The sequence below is a fragment of the Oryza sativa genome, chromosome 11, assembly GCF_034140825.1.
Source record: "Oryza sativa Japonica Group chromosome 11, ASM3414082v1".
Taxonomy (NCBI): domain Eukaryota; kingdom Viridiplantae; phylum Streptophyta; class Magnoliopsida; order Poales; family Poaceae; genus Oryza; species Oryza sativa.
In genome coordinates, this window is record NC_089045.1 from 15,564,481 (window position 1) to 15,587,623 (window position 23,143).

Genomic DNA, 23,143 nt, shown 5'->3' on the forward strand with positions numbered 1-23,143 from the left:
GCCCCCTTGCCGCCCTATGTTTGGGTTGCAAGGGGTCTCCGCGCCAAATTCCCAAAGGCGGGAAAGGGCTCATATGCAAAAAGAACTAGCCAATTGCTTTTTTGGTAGGACAAAAATTGCATTTAACCTCTTGCCGCCCTTACAGAGGGCTGTAAGGGCCTAAACGCAAAATGCACACGGCGTCGTGATAACGTCGTGTACCACATCAGCTTGCCGCCCAAATAAAGGGCGGCAGGGTCTATTTTTGTAAATCTTTCCGCCGATATAATATTTCTGTAAATATTAAAAAAATTAAATTGAAAAATGAAAAAAATTCCCCACTTCCTTGGTTAAGCCAGAGAATCAATCCCACAGAAAAGTCTGTATTATATCCCTCCTCCAAGCTTCGGGCAGTAGCCCAGCAGTAGTATTCATCTCCACCCAAGTCCAATATACCTCCTCCATTCCAGAGAATGACCTTAGGAATATTTCCTCCAAAATAAAAGGAATCCTATTTTGGGTATCCTTTTCCTCGGTTTATAAATCATCTAAACTTCGGAAGTCCATATCTTCCAAACCGTGACTCCGATTGATTCCGTTCAACTTCCGGATTTTTTTCTAAAATCGGGATCTATCCAATGGCACTACTGTTTGGTACTTTATTCGGAGGTTGTTATATGGTTTTCTCGTGCTAACCGCGTATTGGGTATTGCGGATATTCATCAGGCGTGGATTTCTTGAAGATATCGATTTCTAAAAGCAAGGCAAGTCAGTATGCTCCCCTCCTTGAGCATATTGAACCCATTTTATAAATGTTTTGTTTATAAATAAAGTCGCATGCTAATTATAAAATGCGTACCTAAAGTTGTATGTGAACCATCATTGATATTGTTACCTTTATTATATCCTTGTTGCCTGAGTCTTTTATTCATACGTAGTCAAATATTGACATTTGCTTAGTATGGCTTATATATATAGATGATTGTACACTCCATAATAGTTGGATATGGATGTGTTGGCGGTGGTCACTCGTCGAGAGTGATTGCCAGAAGGCGGGTGGAGGCATGAGCGCCACCCGCGACACAAAAACCTTTGCGAAAACCAAAAACCTAATTAGACAAAATGCTTTCGACTGAGGCGGCATGGATAGAATATGGGTGGTTCTGGAAACGGCTAGTCGCCGACCCTGGTCAATTAAGAACCGAGTCAAGAAGGTATGCAGGAAACGATCAGAGTACGACCACACTTCTCGAGTGGGTATAGACCCGGTGGACTAAGAAATTCTCGTGGGACAGCACCACTGCCATGGTGGTTCTGAAGTGGTGACGTTTGTGTGGGAAGTGTGATGGATCGATTGGATCGATCGTTTGAATGCCGCGGCAAAACTTAAAACACACCTCACCTATATGTAATGTAACCTCTTGTGATCCCGGGAGCGCCAGGACTCTCCTCACTACCGGCTCGAGGTGGTGTGTTGTGCCGGGAGTGCAATGGGGATTTATAGTCCTTGGAGCGAGTGCCGAAATGCAAGAATGACTGAAAAACCGGGGCGTGACAAGTCTCATGTGTTGGGATTAGGCTAATGTGTTGGGCAAGTCATGGAGTGCGGGATTAAAAGCGTACATCCACTGCAGTGTGAGTAAATCAAATCTACTCGAATAGCCGTGCTCGCGGTTATTGAGCGCCGGGACTTGTACTACACTTGACTAGCCTCATAGATTTTAATATTGCTTAGATTAGGAAAGTGTTGTGACCTTGCCCGATGGGCGGGAATGTCACGCCCGGAAATTCACTAGTAATTTCCGAACTTATTTGTGCATAAAATCCTCGTCCAGGAATCAGCCGAGGTACACAAACTGACAATTTAATATACAAATCCATCTTAATAATAACGTTACATACTTACAAAGAAAAGAAAACAGCAGCGGAATAACGATCTAGCGACGGCTTCAGCTCCACTCCCACAGGCAGCTCAACTGGGGTATAAGCCAAACGTCTTCTCCTTCTGGATCCTTTATCTTCAACTGAGGTTTGATTGATTATTGCAAGAATGAGCATATGACATACTCAACAAGCCACACAGCAAATATGCAAGTGCACAAGGATACCAAAGGATGGCATAATATAGGCTCATTTGCGAAAGCAGCATTTAGCAAAGAGTTAAGAGTAGTAAAACAGTAGAGTAATTAATTAAAAATTTTAATCAACACTGAACAGCACACCCATGCTGCACAGGCCCAACCATCCTGAACAACCATACCCGGCTGTACAGATCTAACTCCAAACCAGGAGCTAAGCAAATTGTTACCAGTTATAACATCCATAATTATTGTGAGAGGTGTGAGACTAATCACGAAAAACATTGCTCAACCCGCCCATAACCGCGGGCACGGCTATTCGAATAGTTTTACTCTGGCCAGAGGTGTACCACTGTACCCACAAGACACAACCCCACATCATGTCACCATGTGCCTCAATACCACCACGGTACCTCGGAAAGGAGTTGTGACAATACCCCTTGCACAACATAATCCATTACAGCGCACCTTTCCTGGATCATAATCACCCCCTTATAAACAAGGCATGGACTCCCCAGCGACCCCCGTGGACTTCTCGCCACTTCTCAGTCTGGCGCACTCTAATGAATCACGCTACACAAAAGATAAAGCCGTTGCCCACGCTGGCTTGTGGTTGGCACGATAAATGTTTCACAACAGTAGCTCGCGAACCGGTCCTTAATTGTCATGAGCACGACTCTCAAAACCATGTGCTCACAACCCACCATTATCAAGTTTTAGTTGGCAAGTAATTAATTAACCAATCACGATTGACCATCGTGAACTATCATTAAGCCATCCTTAAATAATAGTGAGTCATAAGTTATCCCAATAGTGTGCTAATGTTTCTAAGCATGGCTAAGCAATCATAACTAATATCTAGCTGAACCAATATATAAAGCCCAACTAGTCAAGTTATAATAACCCAAGGTATCAAGGAATAAAGTAATCAATGCAAATTGGCCATAACAAAGGAATAAGTTCACACCACCCGGTGACATTCGAAAATAAATGCACAGTTGAAATAAATAGAGAATTTAAATATAGGATCAACATGCTCAAAGGATTGTGTTTAGGATCTGTGTGACTTGCCTTGCAATAATCGGTCTTCAAGTAATCTTCTTGATCACTTCCGACGCACTCACGAACCTTCGCAACGACGGAAACGACAAGCTAACACGCAAAACGAAGAAAAAGACTAATAAAAACCAAATAAACAGTACATATAAAGTAAACAAACATGTAGATCATGATTTTAGATGAATTTAGCAACTTGAACCACTCAAAACCGAGTTACGATGATTTAGTTATGAATTTCCGAAGATTTAATCTATTAGAACAACAGGAAAAAGAAAAACGATGATGACATCATGAGGACCTCATCAATGGCCGGACCAAGATGGCGACCTCGCCGGAGATTGGATGGTCGGCTGCGACTTTGGAGGACATGTACACGTAGAGGACGACGAGACGAACCCAACGGTACTCACCCTCGAACCAAACGACGAACGACGACGGCCGGCGACGAGGTCTAGCGGCGGCACGGCTTCGGTCGACGGCGGCGACGGGACTCCGGTGACCGGCGACAGCGGGGAGAGAGCGGCCGGGCTTCTCCACACCTCGGCGCACCTTACGGCGGTGACGGCGACCGGCGGCGACGACGGAGGCGGCGGCGCGACGCGGATGGAGCTCGGCCGGCGACGACGGCGGGGTGGAGCACGTGGCGGCGGCGCTACGAGGCACGGGAGACCACGGGAGAGGGGGCAAACGAAAGAGGAGGACTAGGGGGTCCTATTTATAGCCTTGGATTGAAGAGATCGGACTCCTCCCGCAAGAAATCGATCCGGGAAATCAAAAACTCGGTTTTGGAGATAAACTCGAAAACGAGTTCGATTCGGATAAAATACTCAACGATTTGCTCCGATTTTTGGGGGTAAAGATAGAGGAGGATAAGAGGAATATTTCCCCTCAACTAATTTTAGAAAAACACAAGGGAAAAGGTCAGATTTGGAGGGGAAAACCGCGGCTATACAGGTACTGTGCGGCTGGCTCGGGCTCTGTCTCCAGCCGGCTGGAGATTGAAGATGACACTGTAGCAGGGAGGCAAACTAGACTTTTTGCTGGGCTTCTACTTCTTGGCCCGATTGAAAAAGGGACACAAAGCAGACTTTGGAGGAGGGATAAGGCCAGCCGAAAGGAAGGGAGAATGGGCCGAGGATAGAAGCTGAACTTTTCCTATTTCGGCCCGAAAAGGAGAAGGGGATTTTAAATACTTTTCCAATTAAATTAATCACTGAAATGATCTTTGAATTGTTAAAAATACTTCCTATGCTCAAATAATTCCAAGAAAAATCTTGAAAATACTTGGACACTCAAAGTACTTAACAAAATTATAATTAGACCATTTAATGATTAATTTAATATGTGGGTAATTACTGAAATGCTCTTTGTAAGATTAAAATTAGGAATTGAGCTCCGAAAAATCCGAGAAAATTCCAGAGAGTATAATTAACCATGGAGAATTTAATAAAAATTAAATCCATCCATGCTTTATATTTAGGAAATTTTATTTCCCACATTTAACTTCACTTGTAAATTAATGAACATTTAATATAAATTCTATTATTAATTTATTAAATAATTTATAAATCCTGAAACGAAAATCAGGATGTGACAGGGAAGGTCATTGTGATGTTGGGAATGTGGAAAACTGGATGTGAGGGTAAACCGGACCAAGCGAGGCTTTGGGAATGTGGATGAATCCTCGCGGATTAATGACAACTTCAACTTAACGTTGTTTTTCATTTAAAACTGCTAGGTCTTAGGTTTGTGAACTGATTTGTGAAATCTAACTTTTTGCAAATAAACCAAGCCATCCTTTAACCCCCTGTGTGCACTAAATACATTCTGTAGTGGTGGCTTGCTGAGTACGGTTGGTACTCACCCTTGCTTAACTAAATCTTTTAGAAAGAAGTTGGAGTCGACCATTCGGGAACTAGCTGATGAAGAGATGTCGAAGACCGTGGAGCCGGGACCTAGGTGCACCAGTCGATGCCTGTGGAGTATGTTGGACCGCCGCTGCTTCGCTTCCGTTAGCTCATCTACTTCTTTGGATATTTGGTATTGTTTATGACCATGCTCGGTCTATTTGGGTCCTATTTAGGCTACCCTTCTATTATTAATGTACAGTTCAACCTGTATAATGATGTCAGCTTGAGATATTCAAGCGTGCCATGTGTGTACCATCTACTGATTTAGGAAATGGTACTGTAAGACACATGGGGTTTCTGGTGTGTAAAGCCGGGGGCCCACACGTGCTACTGTAAGACACATGGGGTTTCTCGTGTGTAAAGCTGGGGGCCCACACGTGCTAACTCCTAGGAGACGCTTTGTTCGATCACTCCTAGAGCGCCGGACGCACATGATAGTTCATATCCGGTCCATCTACTTAATTAACTGATATCAGCTCTAATTCATGCAATTTAATTAATTGTTGGACTCGTCTTCCATGGATTGATGGACAGAGTGCATAGGACAGGATAGGAAGACTACTGATTTTTTTTCATTTTTAAATTTTTATTTTTTTAATATTTACAGAAATATTATCGGCAAAAATATTTACAGAAACAGACCCTGCCACTCTCGGGGAGGGCGGCAAGGCGAATATATAAGTCAAATTTGTTTTTTTTCGTTGCGAGATGTAAAAGTTGAATTTGAACTTGTATATTTGTGAAGTGATATATCATATGTTAATACATCTTCTCAATTTTGTTTAATTTTTTTAAAAATCATTTGAGTGACATGTAAACAACGAGGGGGCATCCTCTCGAGGGATCAAAATAGTTTCCACTAGTAGAACGTGTTCCCCGACGTTTCATCGATCCATTTCAGCCATTGCGGATCCGAGGATGCTGGAACGGCTCTTTTCTTATGGGCAAAAACCAGGCCCATGAACCATCCATGCGAATGGCCTGGTTTTCTGTTTGAAACAAATATTGTAAGGATCTCAGATAACTTCCGTTCATTTCAATTGGACTCAAAATGAATTCTCAAAGTTTTATCTTCCTAAAGAACCACTTGTAAAAATATATATTAGAGCTTGTAACGAATATTTAGGCCATAAACAATTTCAAATGTAAAAAAATAATTTAACATAATGTTGATCTCATTGAGAGCTATACTTTTTTTTTGGGCAAATTTTGTCATCAATTAACTTCATATGAAAGAGTTACGACATTTTATCCTTAAAATATATTGCCGTTGTATTTAAGGTCTGTTCCTTAATAGAACCGCTCGTGAAAATCATTCTTTTACAAACCTTTTCCTTAAGAAAACACCTGTAAAACCTACAACATTTTTATAAGGAATAAGTTCACTTTGACTCCCTTAATAGTGACCCGAATCTAATCTATGACCCTAAACCATAAAACCGGAGGATATCTCGACCCCTGAACTATTGAAACCGGTGCAATTTGACTCTTAAGACGGTTTTGAAGGGCGGTTTTGCTGACGTGGCGGTATTGACCGGGTCTTCTTTATACGTGGCGTTGACGTGGCGCTTAAGTGGCATTAGAATTAAAATAAACTAGTTGATACCCCGCGCGTTGCGGCGGGATATTTGTATTGAAATAGAATTTAAAAATCCAAGTACACTTTGTGAGATAAAAAAAAATAAGCAAAGAAGGGAAACTGACGCAATACCAACTGCAGTCTGAAATTCTGGATGATAGTGGAGCAACTTTTGCAAGGAATAATCTGATAGCAATGCTTCACTTTGAGTGCATTGAGACCCCCTCATGTAAAACACCACAATAGTGCCTGACAGAAAATAGGAGTATATTGATCAAACGCTAGCTTCCAAATCTATGGGGGCAAGAAGAACAATACTGAAAATACTCAATGCAGTCCTTGTCTTACATATATATATATAGACACACACACACACACTACAGATGGAAGTTTGAAGATCATCATCATATCTAAAAAAACAGGATTCACCTAAGATACAAAGACATGATGCTACCTCAGAAGAGGAAATATGATTCATGAAAGATACAAAAGACATGATGCTACCTCAGAAGAGGAAATATAATTCATGAAAAGTTGATAAATTATGCAGTTTCTCAGTACATGAGGAAGATAAACATGTTATATGAATCAATGTAAGTTTGAGGTAAAATAAACTGTAACATATTTTAAGTTAATTTGAGAATTTTGAGATCATACTATTATGACTTAAATTGTGAACTCAGGTCAGGTAATATTTGGTAAACAAATCAAAGAAGACTGGGACCTATACAAACTGTAGCTGGCACTTACATTATTGATGGTTACTGAAAGAATTGCCAAAGCCATCTGAGCCATGGCTTCACTGAATCATGCTTACAGGGCTGACTAAAGGATCACCAAACTTTTGATAAGTTGGGAATTATCTGCAGTTATATTTCATCTTATCATTTAGTACTCCAAGTATACAAGATACATATAAAATCATTGAATCACTAAATGTCATTCAGTGATAGGAATTATTGATTCACTAAACATTGTTCAGTGATAGGAATTATCTGTAGGGATTCAGTGCAGCAAGTGTACTACTAAACTTTCCATGTAACATAATAGAATACTAAAACCTTAAAATACAAAGGTGCTTGATAGATGCAAGGTAACCAGAATAATCACAATATGACAAATAAATATGGAAAACAAAGGAGCATAATAATAGAAATTGTATAGTTAGGGGAAAAAGGATTATATTGTTACGTATTACCGTCAAAGAAATTTCCCCATAATAGTTCAACAACCTGGGTAAAACGGTTGTGGATTACTTAATCCAGTAATAAACCCAAGACGAAATCGAAGTAGTTAATCCTGTGAAGAAATTGAAGGGAATAATTAAACTGTTAGTGCAAATACTGTTATACAGGGAAAAAAGAAGGGACCAATTTGGGATACTGAAATCGGTTGGAAATTGATAATTGAATCACGAAGAAATTAGTGTGACTACACAATTAGCATCAAACAATATGTATTATAAAAAAATTTAGCTGAATGGGGAAAGAAGCTATGCTGGAACATGTGAGATCGGCAAGCAGTGGACAACCTAGAGCAGATCAATCCAAGGATGTGCTTGTATGGAGGAGAAGCTACTAGCTGGCCGAGCAGATTGATCCAGCTGCTGTGTACCACTTTTCTTCAGCTGTTGTGTGTATCATCATACATAAATAGGACGGGAAAGAAGGCCAGTATAAAGCAAGCGGCGACGTACTGTTTCAAAAAACTGAAGATGAATAGATGGGACTCGGGGATCGAACGGTTTCCGTTTCAGCGTGCGCCCAACGATGGTTCCCTTTCTCCATACAAGCCAAGGAGGCGAAGAGGCTGGGAGGCGGCTGCTGGGGGTGTGAGGCACCTGCGGCGCTAGGGTGCGACGTCGCAGGGCAGAGCGGGAGGGGCGACTGCAGCGCTGGGGGGAGGCGATGCGGCCATGGGGCGGAGGGTCCACCTGCTGCGCTGGGGGCATGACTCCGGCCCCGGAATCTTGATGGTGCGGGAGGCGATGCGATGGGGGGCGAAGACGGGCTAGGGGGAGGATCGGTGCGGGGGGAAGCGGAGGACAGCGAACATCCTAAGAAAGCGCAAAGGGAAGGGGAATCGACCGCATCCGCGGCGGGCCCGCCGCGCATCTCGCAGGGGACGGAGGAGAAGCGACCGCGAGCGCGTGCGGGGCGGAGAAGCGAGCGCGGGCCGGGGTGAAGGAGAAGGGAGGAGAAGCGACTGCATCTGGCGGTGGCAGCTGCGAGCGTCCAGATTACATCGAATGACTAAGATTTAACAGGTGACGTGGCTCAACCAGAAATCAGCTTTCGGTCTTAACTATATAGAAAGAAGGGATACGCGTGGGACCCATTAGTTATTCACATGAAAAGAAATGTGGGCCCACATGTCAGTCATCCCTGTCTCCTTCCTTCTTCCTCCTCGCTCTCTCCCTTCTCTCTCTTTCTCTCCCCTTCTTCTTCCCCTTTGGCCGTGCTTAACTCCGCGTCCGGGTTGGAATCCTTGGCGGCGGGTCCGGCCTACTCCCACCTACCGCCGTCCTTCGCCGCTTCCTCTGCCACCACTGCTGCGGGCTCGCCTTCACCACCCTAGCTTGCAGCGTCAGAGGAGGAGGGTGCAGGGACGTTGCCCGAGTGCCTGGAGACGCTACTGTCGACGCGCTTCTTCTTGGCGTGCGGGGCGCACCCGGCGTCGCCGCGAATGAGTGCCACATCTTCTGCCTCGATCCTCGACTACCCTTCCCCTTCCCCGCCCTTTTGCTACTACTGCCACTCCCACAGACACCAATCCCACCGTGTTATCCAGGTCTCCTCTTTCTCTTGTTTCATTCTATTGCAATTGCAATTGCAAACAACTTCCAGGAAGATTATTATCGATTTGGTTTTTGGTGCAGATACGGCGTTCTTCCTACAATGATGTGGTGCGGGTGACGGAGGTGGAGGATGTCCTCGACATCTCCGGCGTCCAGACCTACGTCATCAACAGCGCCAAGGTCCTCTTCCTCAACGAGCACCCCCAGCCACGCGACGCCAGCACCGTTGTCGGCGAGGCCGCCGCCTCCCCTTACAACTGCTAGATCTGCGCCCTCGACCTCCTCGACCCATTCCGCTTCTGCTCCCTTGGTTGCAAAGTTTTCATCCTTTTCTTTACTTTCACCTCAATTTCCGCTTCTTTATTTCTTCTCCTCTATATACAATGCCAATGCAGTTTGTTCTGCTCATCATTCTCAATCTCATCTACGATTACAAGTGGAGTACAATATTTTGTTTTCCATTTTCTTCTTTTTGTTCGTGTGTTATGTTGGGTCACGCCGGTCACGCTTAATCTGTTTTCTTGCTCCTCCGCCTGCGTGCAGCTGGTGGACACCAAGACGGGTGCCCGCGGGGCCACCGTGCAGGCCGACGAGGTGACCATGACGATGCCGCCGCCGGTGGCAGCAGCGAGAACTTTGGCGGCACCCTAGCTCGCCTTCGCTGCCTTAGCTTGCCTACCGCCACGCGCCACCAGCCGAAGGGGAAGAAGAAGGGGAGAGAAAGAGAGAGAAGTGGGAGAGCGAGGGAGGGCCCATGGCCCACATTTCTTTTGTGTGAATGACAAATGGGTCCCACACATATTTTTTTAATTCTAATGCCACTTAAGCGCCACATGTAAAAAAGACCCGGTCAATACCGCCACGTAGGCGCCACGTCAGCAAAACCGCCTAGGGAGTCAAATTGCACCGGTTTCAATAGTTTGGGGGGTCGAGATATCCGGTTTTGCGGTTTAGGGTCATGGATTATATTCGGGTCACTTTTAAGGGAGTCAAAGTGAACTTATTCCTTTTTATAAACTTATTCCTTGAGATTTCTGTAGACGGTTCCTTAGGAAAACTGTCCATGCAAGGAGGTTTCTCTAAGGATATGCATGTAAAAATATTTTCCACAAACATTACCCTGAGATGGCATTAGCCATTTTCACATACAGTTTTTTTTTACCGCCTTTGAAAAGGAAAGCATATGGCCTTCACAGATGATTTTTGTAATAGGGATTTTCCACCATTAGAATTAATTGACGTTCTGACGTTTAAATAAATTCATGCATGGATAGATATATGTGCTACATATTATATATATATATATATATATATATATATATATATATATATATATATATATATATATATATATATATATATATATATATATATATATATATATATATATATATATCTAAAATCATAGGATGTTAGTGAATATAGACGAAAAATGGAGGAGCCAAACGCCTTATAATATAGAACAGAGGAAGTAATTACTACTTCCTCCGTTTCACAATACAAGTCATTCTAGCATTTTCCACAATCACATCGATATTAATGAATCTAAATAGATATATATATATCTATATTCATTAACATTAATATGAATGTGGGAAATGCTAGAATGACTTACATTGTGAAACGGAGGGAGTACAAAATATCTCTTAAGTTTAGCCATATCATCAAATTATGTCAGCAATTTAATTAATGCGTCCATTTTATATCAGCATTTAGGATTGGTACTTCGATCTCTCTGTAACGGACACTACTTGAGAATTGATCTTTGCTGGGTTGGCTAAAAACTACATTAGTCTCGGTTCCTATTCTAACCGGAACTAAACATATTTTTTTTGTCAACCGGGACTAAAGATCATTTTTAGTCTCAGTTCACAAACATGTGAGTACTCCATTATCTTTAATCCCGGTTGTTATAGGCCCGGTTCACGAACATGTGAGTACTCCATTATCTTTAGTCCGGTTGTGAGTACTCCATTATGTTTAATATCAACCGGGACTAAAGATTCATATTTAGTCCCGGGTTTTATATGTTGGTTATAACAACCGGGACCAAGATTAAAAAAATCTCTACCCGAGCCGCGCGCCTCCTCATCTCACTCCTCCTCTCCCAGCCTCGATCTTATCTCTCCCAGCGTGCCTCCTCCTCTCCCAGTCTCGATCTTATCTCCTCCCCCTCCCCTCCCCTCCCCTCCTCTCCCTCTTCCTCTCCCCATTTTCTCTCCTCCCCTTCCTCCACTTCCCCTCACCTGCGGGTGGCGGCTCCCACCCTCTCCCCTCCGACGCAGGTGGGCGGCGCACGAGGGAAAGGTGGGCCGGCAGAAGCAGCCGCGGTGGCAGCCGGGCGCCGGCTAGGCAGCGGTCCGATGGAAGTCGATCGGGAGGCCGCGCACGGCCGGTGGATCTGTGGACTTCCGGTGGATCTGTGGACTTTTTTTTATTTTGTGAATGATGATTTGTAGATGCTGTAAAAATTTTTATATTTGTGAATGATTTGTGGATTTGTGGATGGGCATGTATTGTGGATTATTTTGTGAATGATTTGCAGATTTGTGGATGGGAATATATTGTGGATGATTTTGTTGTGTATGATCTATGGGGATTTGGGGTGATGGTACTGAAATCAATAGATGCAAGCAACAAAAAAAACAATAAGATAAAAGAAAAAACTAACAATGAAAAAAAGAAAAACTCTAGTCCCTGTTTGTAACTCCAACTAGGACTAAATATTATAGTCTCGGTTGGTGTTATACACCTGGACTAAAAATAAATCTTTAGTCCCGGTTATTTTAACCAGAGTTGGACGTCCCGGTTTACAACCTGCGATTGAAGGGGTTGTAAACTGGGAGTAGAGAGCCTTTTTCCAGCGGCAAGAATTTCTAAATTATCATGCTACAACGCGTAGGGTGTCCACTGGTTTTAATTACAACTTCGCCACAGCTTTTAGGTACATGCATGCACTGTAACTGAACTTTACAGCATCCAACCAGAAACAAATCCTACCTTGGGCCCGTGGTTTAAACTAGCTGGTTCGCAATAGTTACACCTTCAGAGAAACGATAACATTGATTTATCTTCGTATGGTCTATGGAAGGGTTTGTACAAGTGCTCAGGCTATTGGTATGTCCAAAATTAACCTAAAATTGTGCCCATGGTTAACTTCTCGTTACCAGTGGCTTCACCCGATGGAATAATTAACCACTCACAAGCTAGAAAAAACATTTTCATGCTTGCCTACTCATGCACCACAAAGCTTGGTGACCGAACTAGTTATCTATAATTTTATCTAGAGGAATCAAAATCAGCACGTATGCACTAACACAAGCATCACAAAAAGGTAGCAAGCTTACGGGTATAAATGGAGCCATGAAGCCTGCTACTTTGCATGCACATTCAGATAGATCATATCAGACAAGTAAATCTAGCTTGCTGTAAACACAGTTAGTTCGTAATTATCGCATAGGGCCATGGGGAAGTACAGTGTGGGTCTCGTGGTTTTAGGGTTGCTGGCCCTTGCGTTTTCGACCACTGTGCTGGCTGAAACACATGTTGTTGGTGACTCCAACGGTTGGGACTTCTCTGTGTCGTTTGATAGCTGGGCTGATGGAAAGGTCTTCGCTGCTGGTGACACTCTTGGTATACACAGAGACAGTCTCGCTCTATATATCTTCTCTCTTTATACTACTACCTCCTTCCCTAAATGTTTGACGCCGTTGATTTTTTTAAATATATTTGACCATTCGTCTTATTCAAAAACTTTTGTGAAATATGTAAAACTATATGTATACATAAAAATATATTTAACAATGAATCAAATGGTAGGAAAAGAATTAATAATTGCTTAAATTTTTTGAATAAGACGAACGGTCAAACATATTTTAAAAAGTTAACGGTGTCAAACATTTAGGGATGGAGGGAGTATATATAATTCTCGATGATATATATATCTTTTCCGCTCTACATAGCTGATCAGCATAAGTAACGTTTTTCAAGCCAGTTATATCAGTTAAAACGAGTGCAAATTAATAGTTTCTTATATTATGTCTTGTTGCCAACACATGCGTCCATATACATCTAAGACGCTTTCTTTTAGTTGCTATAAGTTATGCCAGAAGGTTGCAATGGTGAAATCATGGTTGTATGACTTCACACATCAGAATTTAAATTCCCATGTCCATGAATATAACCGCGTGCATATTTAGTTGTTACGGAGATCGGAAGTTACACTTCCCTTTCTGTAAAGAACAAAAATATATCACTCATCGTCCTGACTACACTGCTGTCTGCTCTCTGCACATATATATATATATATATGCATGCAGTTTTCAACTACAAACCGGGCGCACACAACGTGCTGGCCGTGGACGCGGCGACGTACAGGAGCTGCAAGGTGGGCAGCTCGGCGGACTCGGTGGCGGCGGCGACGGGGACCGCGTCGTTCCTCCTCAAGAAGGGCGTCAACTACTACATCTGCGGCGTCCCCGGCCACTGCGCCGCCGGGATGAAACTCCGGGTCGTCGCCAACTGATGAAACTCCGGCGACAGATCAATCCCTTAATTAATTAAAACTATGTGGGTGTCTCTGCAGCCTGAAGCAGCATATAGCTTGCTCGGTTTAGGGATTGGTCGCGTATATATAGTTGTAATTGTAGCCCTATGTACTGGAGTGGCTGACACTGGGTCTGTCATGCTCCTGCATCTGCATGCGTGCATGGCTGCATGCTATATATCAGCTTTGTGCGTTCTAAATAATGGCCCGAATGTGCACCTGTGTGGCTGTGTGGCTGTTTGTTGGAACTTGGAAGTACTTATATATAATATATAGTTCCCTTCTATGGATGGAGATTCACAAAATAAAATTTAATAATTGTTTATTTCTTATGTGTTGGTTTTGCTTTGATGTTACCTGATTGTTTTGGAAGGTAGCCCGCGCATTCGCACGAACGTGCTTGTTCTAATTTGGTTTAAAAAAACAGGTATAACAAAATAAGTTTCAATAAAGTGAGGTATTGCCCTTCTTAATTGTGTTCACACACACCATCCTGCTATCTCTTTTTTTTTAATTTATCAAATATGTATATCTTATATTGTGTTTCTTATATGTAGGACCCTATAATATTTTTAAGAAAAATACCTAGTCAATGAGTCTTAAAATAAAATTTTGGTAGGAAATTTCTAATCATATCATTATAAGAAATGCTATTGATTTTTTATTGACACCTTAGAGGCTTGTACATGCAAGTAGCGTGGAATTTAGTGAATTTGTTTAATTATCATTGGCATTCGTCTCTTATATTCATTCGCTAACGATATAATGAATATGATCTTTAACCATATATTTAGTCATAAATAATCTAACGATATAAACAGATAAAATAGCAATTTTGATGTTATAATTTTTTTAATCATCAACTGTGCTCATGTATTGTGCTTTCTAACTAATATTGTATAAAAATAGGAATAAGAGAGGGAAAGAAACAGAAAGAGAGGAGGCGTAGAGGTGGACCAAGGAACCAAGGATAAGCACATAAATACTTACGACTCCATGTACAGTGCTGGTAGGGAGTGGAATTTGGAAGATAAGTCTTTTAAATGAAAAAGGAACAGTCTTTTAAGTCTTTTAGAGATTAGAGATTGATCCAATGGTTAAAAATATTAGGTCCACTGGATTGAATGAAAAATCAAGGTGACCAAGGTCCCAATTGGCTCTGGGGCCAGACACACCCTCGTCCTCATAAATCATGCATGCTTCACTTGTTGGAGCATAGTTATGTACAAAATCTACATTTTAAGGTGTTAAACGTGGTGTGTCTAGCCCCCCGGGTCTGTGTAGGCTGAGCGGATCTCTCCTAAGGGTAGCGAAGCTTATAAGAAATACATCTTAATAATGATTGGAAAAGATAGATTTGGGGCCGGTCCATTCAGTGACTCTGGGCCCACTTTTGCCAACATATGTATCACCCTTCTTGGTTAAAGAGGAGGTTGAAACATATAAAATCTACAATGACTAAAAACTCTTCCAGATGACTAAAAACTCTTCTAGAAAGAACCTTGAACGACTTATGTCCTGATAAGCAAAGGTCTTTCTCGGACCTAGCCCTGTCCTAGGACCCGGGCTCACTTTTGCCCTTGTAAGTCCTACAATGAGGAGCGTGGAGAACTACAAGATATATATCTTCAGAATATGAGGAGAGGTCTGCCTCGGACCTGGCCCTATCTCAGGTCCTGGAGTGAGGAGACCTATAAGATATACATCTTAAGAATATATGCAGAGGTCTGCCTTGGACCTGGCCCTGTCTCGGGTCCTGGGCTCGCCTATGCCCTTGTAAATCCCGCAATCCTCATTGAGAGGAGTGTGGAGACCTACGAGTTATACATATTAAGAATATAAGCAGAGGTCTACTTTGGACCCAGCCCTATCCTAGGTCCCGGGCTCACCTTTGCCCTTATAAGTCCCACGTCGCTGAGTGAGAGGAGCGTGGAGACCTATAAGATATACAACCAAAGAATATAAGCAAAGTTCTGCCTCGGACCCGGCCCTGTCCGAGGACCCAGGCACCTTTGCCTTGTAAGTCACACTTTCCTCAGTGAGAGGAGCATGGAGACATATAAGATATACATCTATTCATCAAAAACATCTTCAACAAGCTCGTCTAAAAATAGCATAACTACCTTTTCGGGGATGTGGGGGCACGACCCCAGAGTGGGTTGGGATGACGAGCGTACTTCACACCTGTCACGCCCAGAAATTCACTAGTAATTTCCGAACTAATGTGTATTAAAATCCTCGTCCAGGAATCAGCCGAGGTACACAAACTGATAATTTAATATACAGATTCATCAAAATAACTAAAATAATAAATACTTACATAAGAGGCACTTAGTCCTCACCACGAAGAAAACTGCAGCGGAAAATAAAATCTAGCGAAGCTCCGGCTCCACTCCCACAGGCAAGCTCAACTGGGGTATAAGCCAAACGTCTTCTCCTTCGCAACTTGTCTTCAACTAAGGTTTAATTGATTATTGCAAGGTGAGTACATGGAATACTCTGCAAGCCACACAACTATGCAAGTGCACAAAGATACCACAGAATGGCATAATATAGGGCTCATTTACAAAAGCAGTATTTAGCAAACACTTGAGAATTGTAAAATAATAGAGTAATTAATCATCAATATTAATCAACACTGAACAGCACACCCATGCTGCACAGGTCCAACCAATCTTGAACAACCATACCAGGTTGTACAGATCTATCTCCAAATCAGAAATGTACCATTCCAAACCAGGAATGTACCATTCTAAACCAGGAGCTAATCAAATTATTACCAGTTATAGCATCATTTATTATGGTGAGAAGTGTGAGACTAATCACAAAAGACATTATTAGACTCGCCCATAACCGTGGGCACGGCTATTCGAATAGTTTTACTCTGGACAGGGATGTACCACTGTACCCACAAGATACAGCCCCACAACATGTCACCATGCGCCTCAATACCACCACGGTACCTCGGAAAGGAGTTGTGACACTACCCCTCGCATAACACAATCCACCACAGCGCACCGTTCCTTGATCATAATCACCCCCTTATAAAATAAGGCATGGGCTCCCAGCGACCCCCGTGGGCTTATCTCCGCTACTTCTCAATCTGGTGCCCTGCAGTGAACCATGCTATACAAAAGGTAAAGCCGTTGCCCATGCTGGCTAGTGGTTGGCACGATTAATGTTTTACAACCGAAACTCGTGAAACGGTGCTTAATTGTCATGAGCACGACCATCAAAACCATGTGCTCACAACCCACCATTAGCAAGTTTTAATTCGCAATTAATTAATTAACCAATCATGATTGACCACCGTGAGCTACAATTAAATATCCATCATTAGGTAATAGTGAGAAGGTGCTCGCGGGGAGGGCGTTTCCGGCGACGGCGAAGGACAGGACTTGAGGGGAAAGGTAGAGGACGACTAGGGGGTACTTTATATAGGCACGGGAGGGAGCTCGGGTCCGGGCCCAGATCGACGAGAAAAACTCGGGAAAGTTTAGGATCTTCGCCGGAGAAAGGAAAGATTGATCCGCGAAATTGGAAAGGATTTATATAGAAACTATTGGGGATTTTTTGGTGAAATTGTAGAGGAGATTGAGAGGATTCCATTCCCGCAACTAATTTAGAAAGAGGAGCAACGGGAAGGTCGGAATTGGGAAGGAGATCGGCACGGCTGCACAGGCTTGGGACGGCTCGGGCTCTGTCTGGAGGTTGAAGATAGAGTACTGTAGCGCCAGGGAGGCAAAGAAGACTTCGGCTGGGCTTCCTTTTCCTCGGCCCGATTGAAGGAGGGAACGAAACTGGACTTGGGGAAAGAGAGGGAGAGGGCTGCAGGCCGAGAGGAAGTGAGAGGACTTTTCCTAATTCGGCCCGAAAAGGAAAAGTTGATTTCAATTACTTTTCTAATTAAATTAATCACTGAAATGATCTTTCAATTGTTAAAAATAATTCCAATGCTCAAATAATTTGAAGAAAAATCCTGAAAATAACTGGGCACTCAAAGTATTTAAAAAAATTGAATCCAGCTCATTTAACGATTAATTTAATATGTGAATAATTACTGAAATATTCTTTGTATTATTAAAATTAGGAATTGATCTCTGAAAAATCCGAGAAAATTTCGGAGAGTATAATTAATCATGGAGAATTTAATATTGTCATGATTACGGATAAGGTATACCCTATACTCTTGGATATACGTCGTACACTGATATAGCATACCTGCGCGTATACAGACGTTCTGTGTACACGCTAAGGAAATCCATCACGGAGTCCACAGATGGAAGGAGTCCTACTCAGATAGAACTGGGTCGTCATTATATTGTGTAGGGTCCGATGTCTCTGAGTCCTACTTGGAGACCAACTAACCTGCGGTATAAAAGGGACCCCGGGAGGACCTAAGGGATCGAATCTTACCGCCAACACAACCACCACAGCCTACGAAGTGGAGCCTTCAGGAGCTAAGTCGCCGGGGTGATCTAGTCGAGCCAACTTGACTACGGTCTCATCGGTATCATCGAGTTCTGCTATTCCCTTTGTAATCTGTGGTTTCCACTATATAATCCCATATCAACTAGATTAGGGCTATTACCTATCAAGGGGCCTGGACCAGTATAATCCTTGTTTCCTGTTTGCTTGATGTCGTACTACGTAGATCGTCGTACCAGCGTACCCCAATACCCTCCATATCCGGTCTATGGGTATCCCCCGTCGACAGTGGCACGCCAGGTAGGGGCTTTTGGTACTCAAGGTTCTACTACTATGTCGTCAAGCTTCATCGACAACAGCGTCAACACCGGCATCAACCAAGGAGTTTCTACTTCAACAATGCTGGTGTGGACCCAAGTCGGCGAAATTGTTTTCTCGATTTACACCAGGGTGCTGATCTCGACTGGTCCACCAATGACCGGAAGCGAGAACGTCATGGTTAAAACCCTAGGCGACTCCATGTCGAAGGATCCTCCCATAGAAGTGGAGAACGGAACATCGACGACATCTGAGCCCGAGCAAGATCCTAGTATGGCCAAATCTTGTCCTTCCGACAAGAATCACGAGCCGACAAGGATAACTTCCGAGGCGACAAGGTCCTGGTGTCCTATCCACAAAACCAGGAAACACACCTTGCAAGCTTGTTGGGTTTTTCTCGATGTACAAGCTAAGATCCGTGCCTGCAAAGAGCATGGAATTCAACGTACTTTTCTAACTCGTGATGTCTATTGTCCTATCCACAAGACAAAGAATCACGACCTCTCAAGCTGCAAGGTTCTTCTCAGCGCCATGAAGACGTCGCCTCCTAAGATCCAGAAGTCAAAAAATCTCTCTTAGAGATGCGGACAAGGAATAAGGAGCGACAGTTATCTCAGATCGATTCGTTGGGGTAATCGACATCGATCCCCACGAGCCGTCAGTTCTACACTTGCTCGAAGACCAGGGCTCATCGTCGACGAGTACACCACGTGATGTATTTGCTATCGATGGGACCAGCACGTCAGCGCGCGCTAACGCAGAAGCGGAGAATCAAGTGGTTACGCCGGCCCAGCATATCGGGGCCATCAACGCAATACTGAGGGAAACCCCTTATGATCCCGTTCTAAACGATGACCTTGCACAGTGGACAGAACGGCTACGGGAATCAGTGGCTAATCTTAGTAACGCGTTCGAGGAGGCCGCTGCCGGAGCACAGCCAGAACAACTGATAGCTGGCGGCGCCGATGGTGAACCACCTGAGTAGCGGACATCACCTCGACGAGCCACTCCTCCACCTCGCGGCACCAGCGATCTCCATGACCATTTGAATGGCCGCCGAGAAGCACGATGCGCGCGAGACAACGAAAATCGTTTCCGACATCGCGTCTCTTCACAACGTCGAGGGAACAAGGAGCGAGGAGGACACCCGAGCGAGAACCAAGACCGTGATAACCGCCACAGCCGCCACGAACGCGATGATCACGAACAGCGGGTGGCAGGCAATACTGGTCGAGGGCACCGCCATAACGATGACGACGACGGAGATCGACACCGGAACGACAACGGGGAGCGTCGTCAGGATTCTCGAGAACTCGGACGTCATCCTCGGAATTGCACACCGGAACCGAGTGACTCATCGTCGTCGTCATCATCCTCTTCATCCTCATCGTCAGATAGACATCCACGAAGGACATACGATAGCCGATAACCCACCGCCCCCAGCGGCGGGTGTAGAGCTTTCAGCCGTTTGCTATGTGATGTCCGATGGCCTGAGAGATTCCGACCGGGAGCAATAAAGAAGGACAATGGGAGTATCGACCCAGAAGAATTCCTTTAGGTCTACTCCACGGTACTCTACGCTGCCGGAGCAGACGACAACGCGTTGGTGAATTATTTGCCGACGGCATTGAAAGGTTCTGCGCGTTCATGGCTGATGCACCCCCTGCCCTACTCGATTTCTTCATGGGCAGATATGTGGCAGCAGTTCGTCGCTAACTTCCAAGGAACTTAGAAGCGCCACACGATCGAAGACGATCTACACGTGTTGACACAGAATCCGGGCGAATCATTGAGGGACTATGTTCGGTGCTTTAATGGGTGCAGAAATACAATCCCCGAAATCACCGACACCTCTGTGATCCACGCTTTCAAGACCGGTGTTAGAGATAGCTATACTACCCAGGAGTTGGCAACAAGGCGGATCACGACTGCTCGAAGACTATTCGAGATTGTCGATCGATACGCTCACGCGGACGACGCACTGAGACGCAAGAATGACAAGCTGAAGACAGGGGGAGAGAAGAAACCAGCCAAGGACGCACCTGAATCAAGCAAGAAGAAAAGTCACAAGAGTGAGAAAAGGAAAGCTCAAGCGGAAGTCCTTGCGGCAGAATACGCGGACCCTCCCAAGCACCCAGACCCACAAGGTGGTGACACGAACAAAATATGGTGCCCTATACACAAGTCGGACAGACACTCTCTGGAGGATTGCCTCGTCTTCAAAAAGTCGCTCACAAAGCAACTGGCATTGGAGAAGGGCAAGCGAGTACATGTAGTCGAGAAAGCCGCGGAAGCAGCTATTCACTACTCGGACTCAGCATACCCAGATTCCGACCTCCATGTCTCGCACATCTTCGGAGGTTCTACGGCATACTCTTCGAAGCAAGAGTACAAGAAAGTGGAGCATGAAATTTGTTCGACATGGCGGGGGGCTGCACCCAAGATGAAATGGTCTGAATAGAAGATCGAGTTCTGAGATGAAGACCACCCCAAGACTGCTGTCACCCCTGGACGATATCCAATCGTGGTCGAACCCACTATTCGGAATATCAAGTTTGCATGGGTTCTCATCGATGGCGGCAGCTCCATCAACCTTCTCTTCGCCAGCACCTTGGACACGATGGGAATCCCACGAAGCGAGTTGACGCCCACTGATCAACCCTTCCATCGAATTACTCCTCAGTCATCGTCCAAACCATTGGGCAAGATTACGTTGCCTGTGACTTTCGGCCAAGCAAATAACTTCCGAACAGAGCAGATTACCTTTGATGTCGCTGAATTTGATACAGCATACAATGCCATCATCGGGAGAACTGCACTCGCGAAGTTCATGGCCGCATCTCACTACGCGTATCAAGTGCTCAAGATGCCCGGGCCGAAGGGAACAATCACTATTCAAGGGAACGCAAAGCTGACGGTACAATGCGACAAGCGGAGCCTCGACATGGTCGAGCAGACGCCCAGCCCACCCGCCACAGCTGAGCCACCCAAGAAAGTGAGCAAAACGAACAAGACGCCGAAACCAGACGGCGTAATCAAGATCGTTCTGCTCTCCAGTACCAACCCCGACAAGACCGTCAAGATCGGGGCATCACTAGGCGAGAAATAGGAACTCACGCTCATCACCTTCCTCCGCGATAATGCAGACGTGTTCGCTTGGCAGCCGTTTGACATGCCGGGGGTCCCCAAGGAGGTGACTGAGCATAAACTCATGGTGCGACCCGATGCCAAACCAGTAAAACAAAAACTGCGGAGATTTGCACCAGATCGAAAACAGGCCATACGAGAAGAGCTCGACAAGCTTCTCAAAGCTGGCTTCATCAGAGAGGTACTCCATCCAGAGTGGCTAGCCAACCCAGTTATGGTGCGGAAGGCCAACGGGAAGTGGAGGATGTGCGTCGACTTCACCGACCTCAACAAGGCGTCTCCCAAGGATCACTTCCCTCTTCCTCGAATAGACCATCTGGTGGACTCAACAGCTGGTTGTGAGTTGTTAAGTTTTCTTGACGCTTACTCCGGCTACCATCAAATCAGCATGGCGAAAGAGGACGAGGAGAAGACATCATTCATCACGCCGTTCGGTGTATTCTGCTACGTTAAGATGCCGTTTGGACTGATAACCACAGGAAACACCTTCCAACGAACGGTCCAAGGGGCACTTAATGATCAGCTTGGGAACAATGTCGAGGCCTACGTCGATGACATTGTTGTCAAGACCAAGACAAGCGACTCATTGATTGACGATCTCTGGGAAACGTTCGACAACCTCCGACGATATCGCCTCATGCTCAATCCGGAGAAGTGCATCGGAGTACCGTCGGGAAAGCTACTCGGGTTGCTCGTCTCTGGAAGAGGGATCGAAGCAAATCCCGAGAAGATCAAGGCAATCGAGAACATGAAGTCGCCGACAAGACTCAAGGAAGTACAGAAGCTAACTGGATGCATGGCGGCACTAAACAGGTTCATCGCTAGGATGGGAGAACGAGGACAACCTTTCTTCGCTCTGCTAAAGAAACAACACAAATTTGTATGGACACAGGAAGCCGAAGAGGCATTCATCGCACTCAAGCGCTACCTGTCAAATCCCCCTGTACTTGTTGCTCCCCAACCTAATGAAGAATTATTCCTCTATATTGCCGCCACGCCATATTCTGTGATTACTGTCATTGTTGTCGAGAGAGAGAAGGTGCAAAGACTAGTCTACTACGTCAGCGAAGCTCTCCACGACGCGAAGACAAGATACCCACTGATCCGAAAACTGCTCTATGCAGTAATCATGACGTCAAGAAAGCTACGCCACTACTTCCAAGCCCAAAGGGTCACAGTTGTTTCCTACTTCCTTCTTGGTGAAGTCGTGAGAAACAAAGACATTGTCGGCCGCATTGCGAAATGGGTAGTCGAGCTAAGCCAATTTGATGTTCACTTTGTGCCACGAACAGCCATCAAGTA

At 44.6% G+C, this 23,143-nt stretch overlaps 1 protein-coding gene and 2 long non-coding RNA genes across 4 annotated transcripts; 1 reads left to right on the top strand and 2 right to left on the bottom strand.

Moving 5' to 3' along the window:
- Nucleotides 1-1,696: 1,696 nt before the first annotated feature.
- Nucleotides 1,697-4,005, bottom strand: LOC136354041 (uncharacterized). Its single transcript, XR_010737744.1, has 3 exons — nucleotides 3,527-4,005; nucleotides 3,129-3,209; nucleotides 1,697-2,003 (listed from the first exon to the last, which is right to left on the bottom strand). It is a non-coding gene; the product is annotated as an uncharacterized lncRNA (long non-coding RNA).
- A 2,606-nt stretch (nucleotides 4,006-6,611) lies between these two features.
- LOC107279293 (uncharacterized) lies at nucleotides 6,612-8,818 on the bottom strand. 2 transcript variants are annotated; one of them, XR_010737743.1, is made up of 5 exons: nucleotides 8,302-8,818; nucleotides 8,137-8,208; nucleotides 7,804-7,904; nucleotides 7,356-7,468; nucleotides 6,612-6,854 (listed from the first exon to the last, which is right to left on the bottom strand). It is a non-coding gene; the product is annotated as an uncharacterized lncRNA (long non-coding RNA). The 2 variants fall into 2 exon arrangements; XR_003239210.2 differs by having other exon boundaries at nucleotides 8,137-8,232.
- A 3,966-nt stretch (nucleotides 8,819-12,784) lies between these two features.
- On the top strand, nucleotides 12,785-14,258 carry LOC4350388 (basic blue protein). The gene is made up of 2 exons (XM_015760313.3): nucleotides 12,785-13,035; nucleotides 13,722-14,258. Exons 1-2 carry the CDS (start codon nucleotides 12,867-12,869, stop codon nucleotides 13,925-13,927), a joined length of 375 nt encoding a protein of 124 aa, XP_015615799.1. The 5' UTR covers nucleotides 12,785-12,866; the 3' UTR covers nucleotides 13,928-14,258.
- The last annotated feature ends 8,885 nt before the right edge of the window (nucleotides 14,259-23,143 follow it).

Bases quoted from the DNA above. Each gene is read 5' to 3' on its own strand.
- LOC4350388 (XM_015760313.3), top strand. From the start codon at position 12,867: ATGGGGAAGTACAGTGTGGGTCTCGTGGTTTTAGGGTTGCTGGCCCTT. The intron at 13,036-13,721 runs GTATACACAGAG...ATATGCATGCAG, and splicing joins CGCTGCTGGTGACACTCTTG to TTTTCAACTACAAACCGGGC.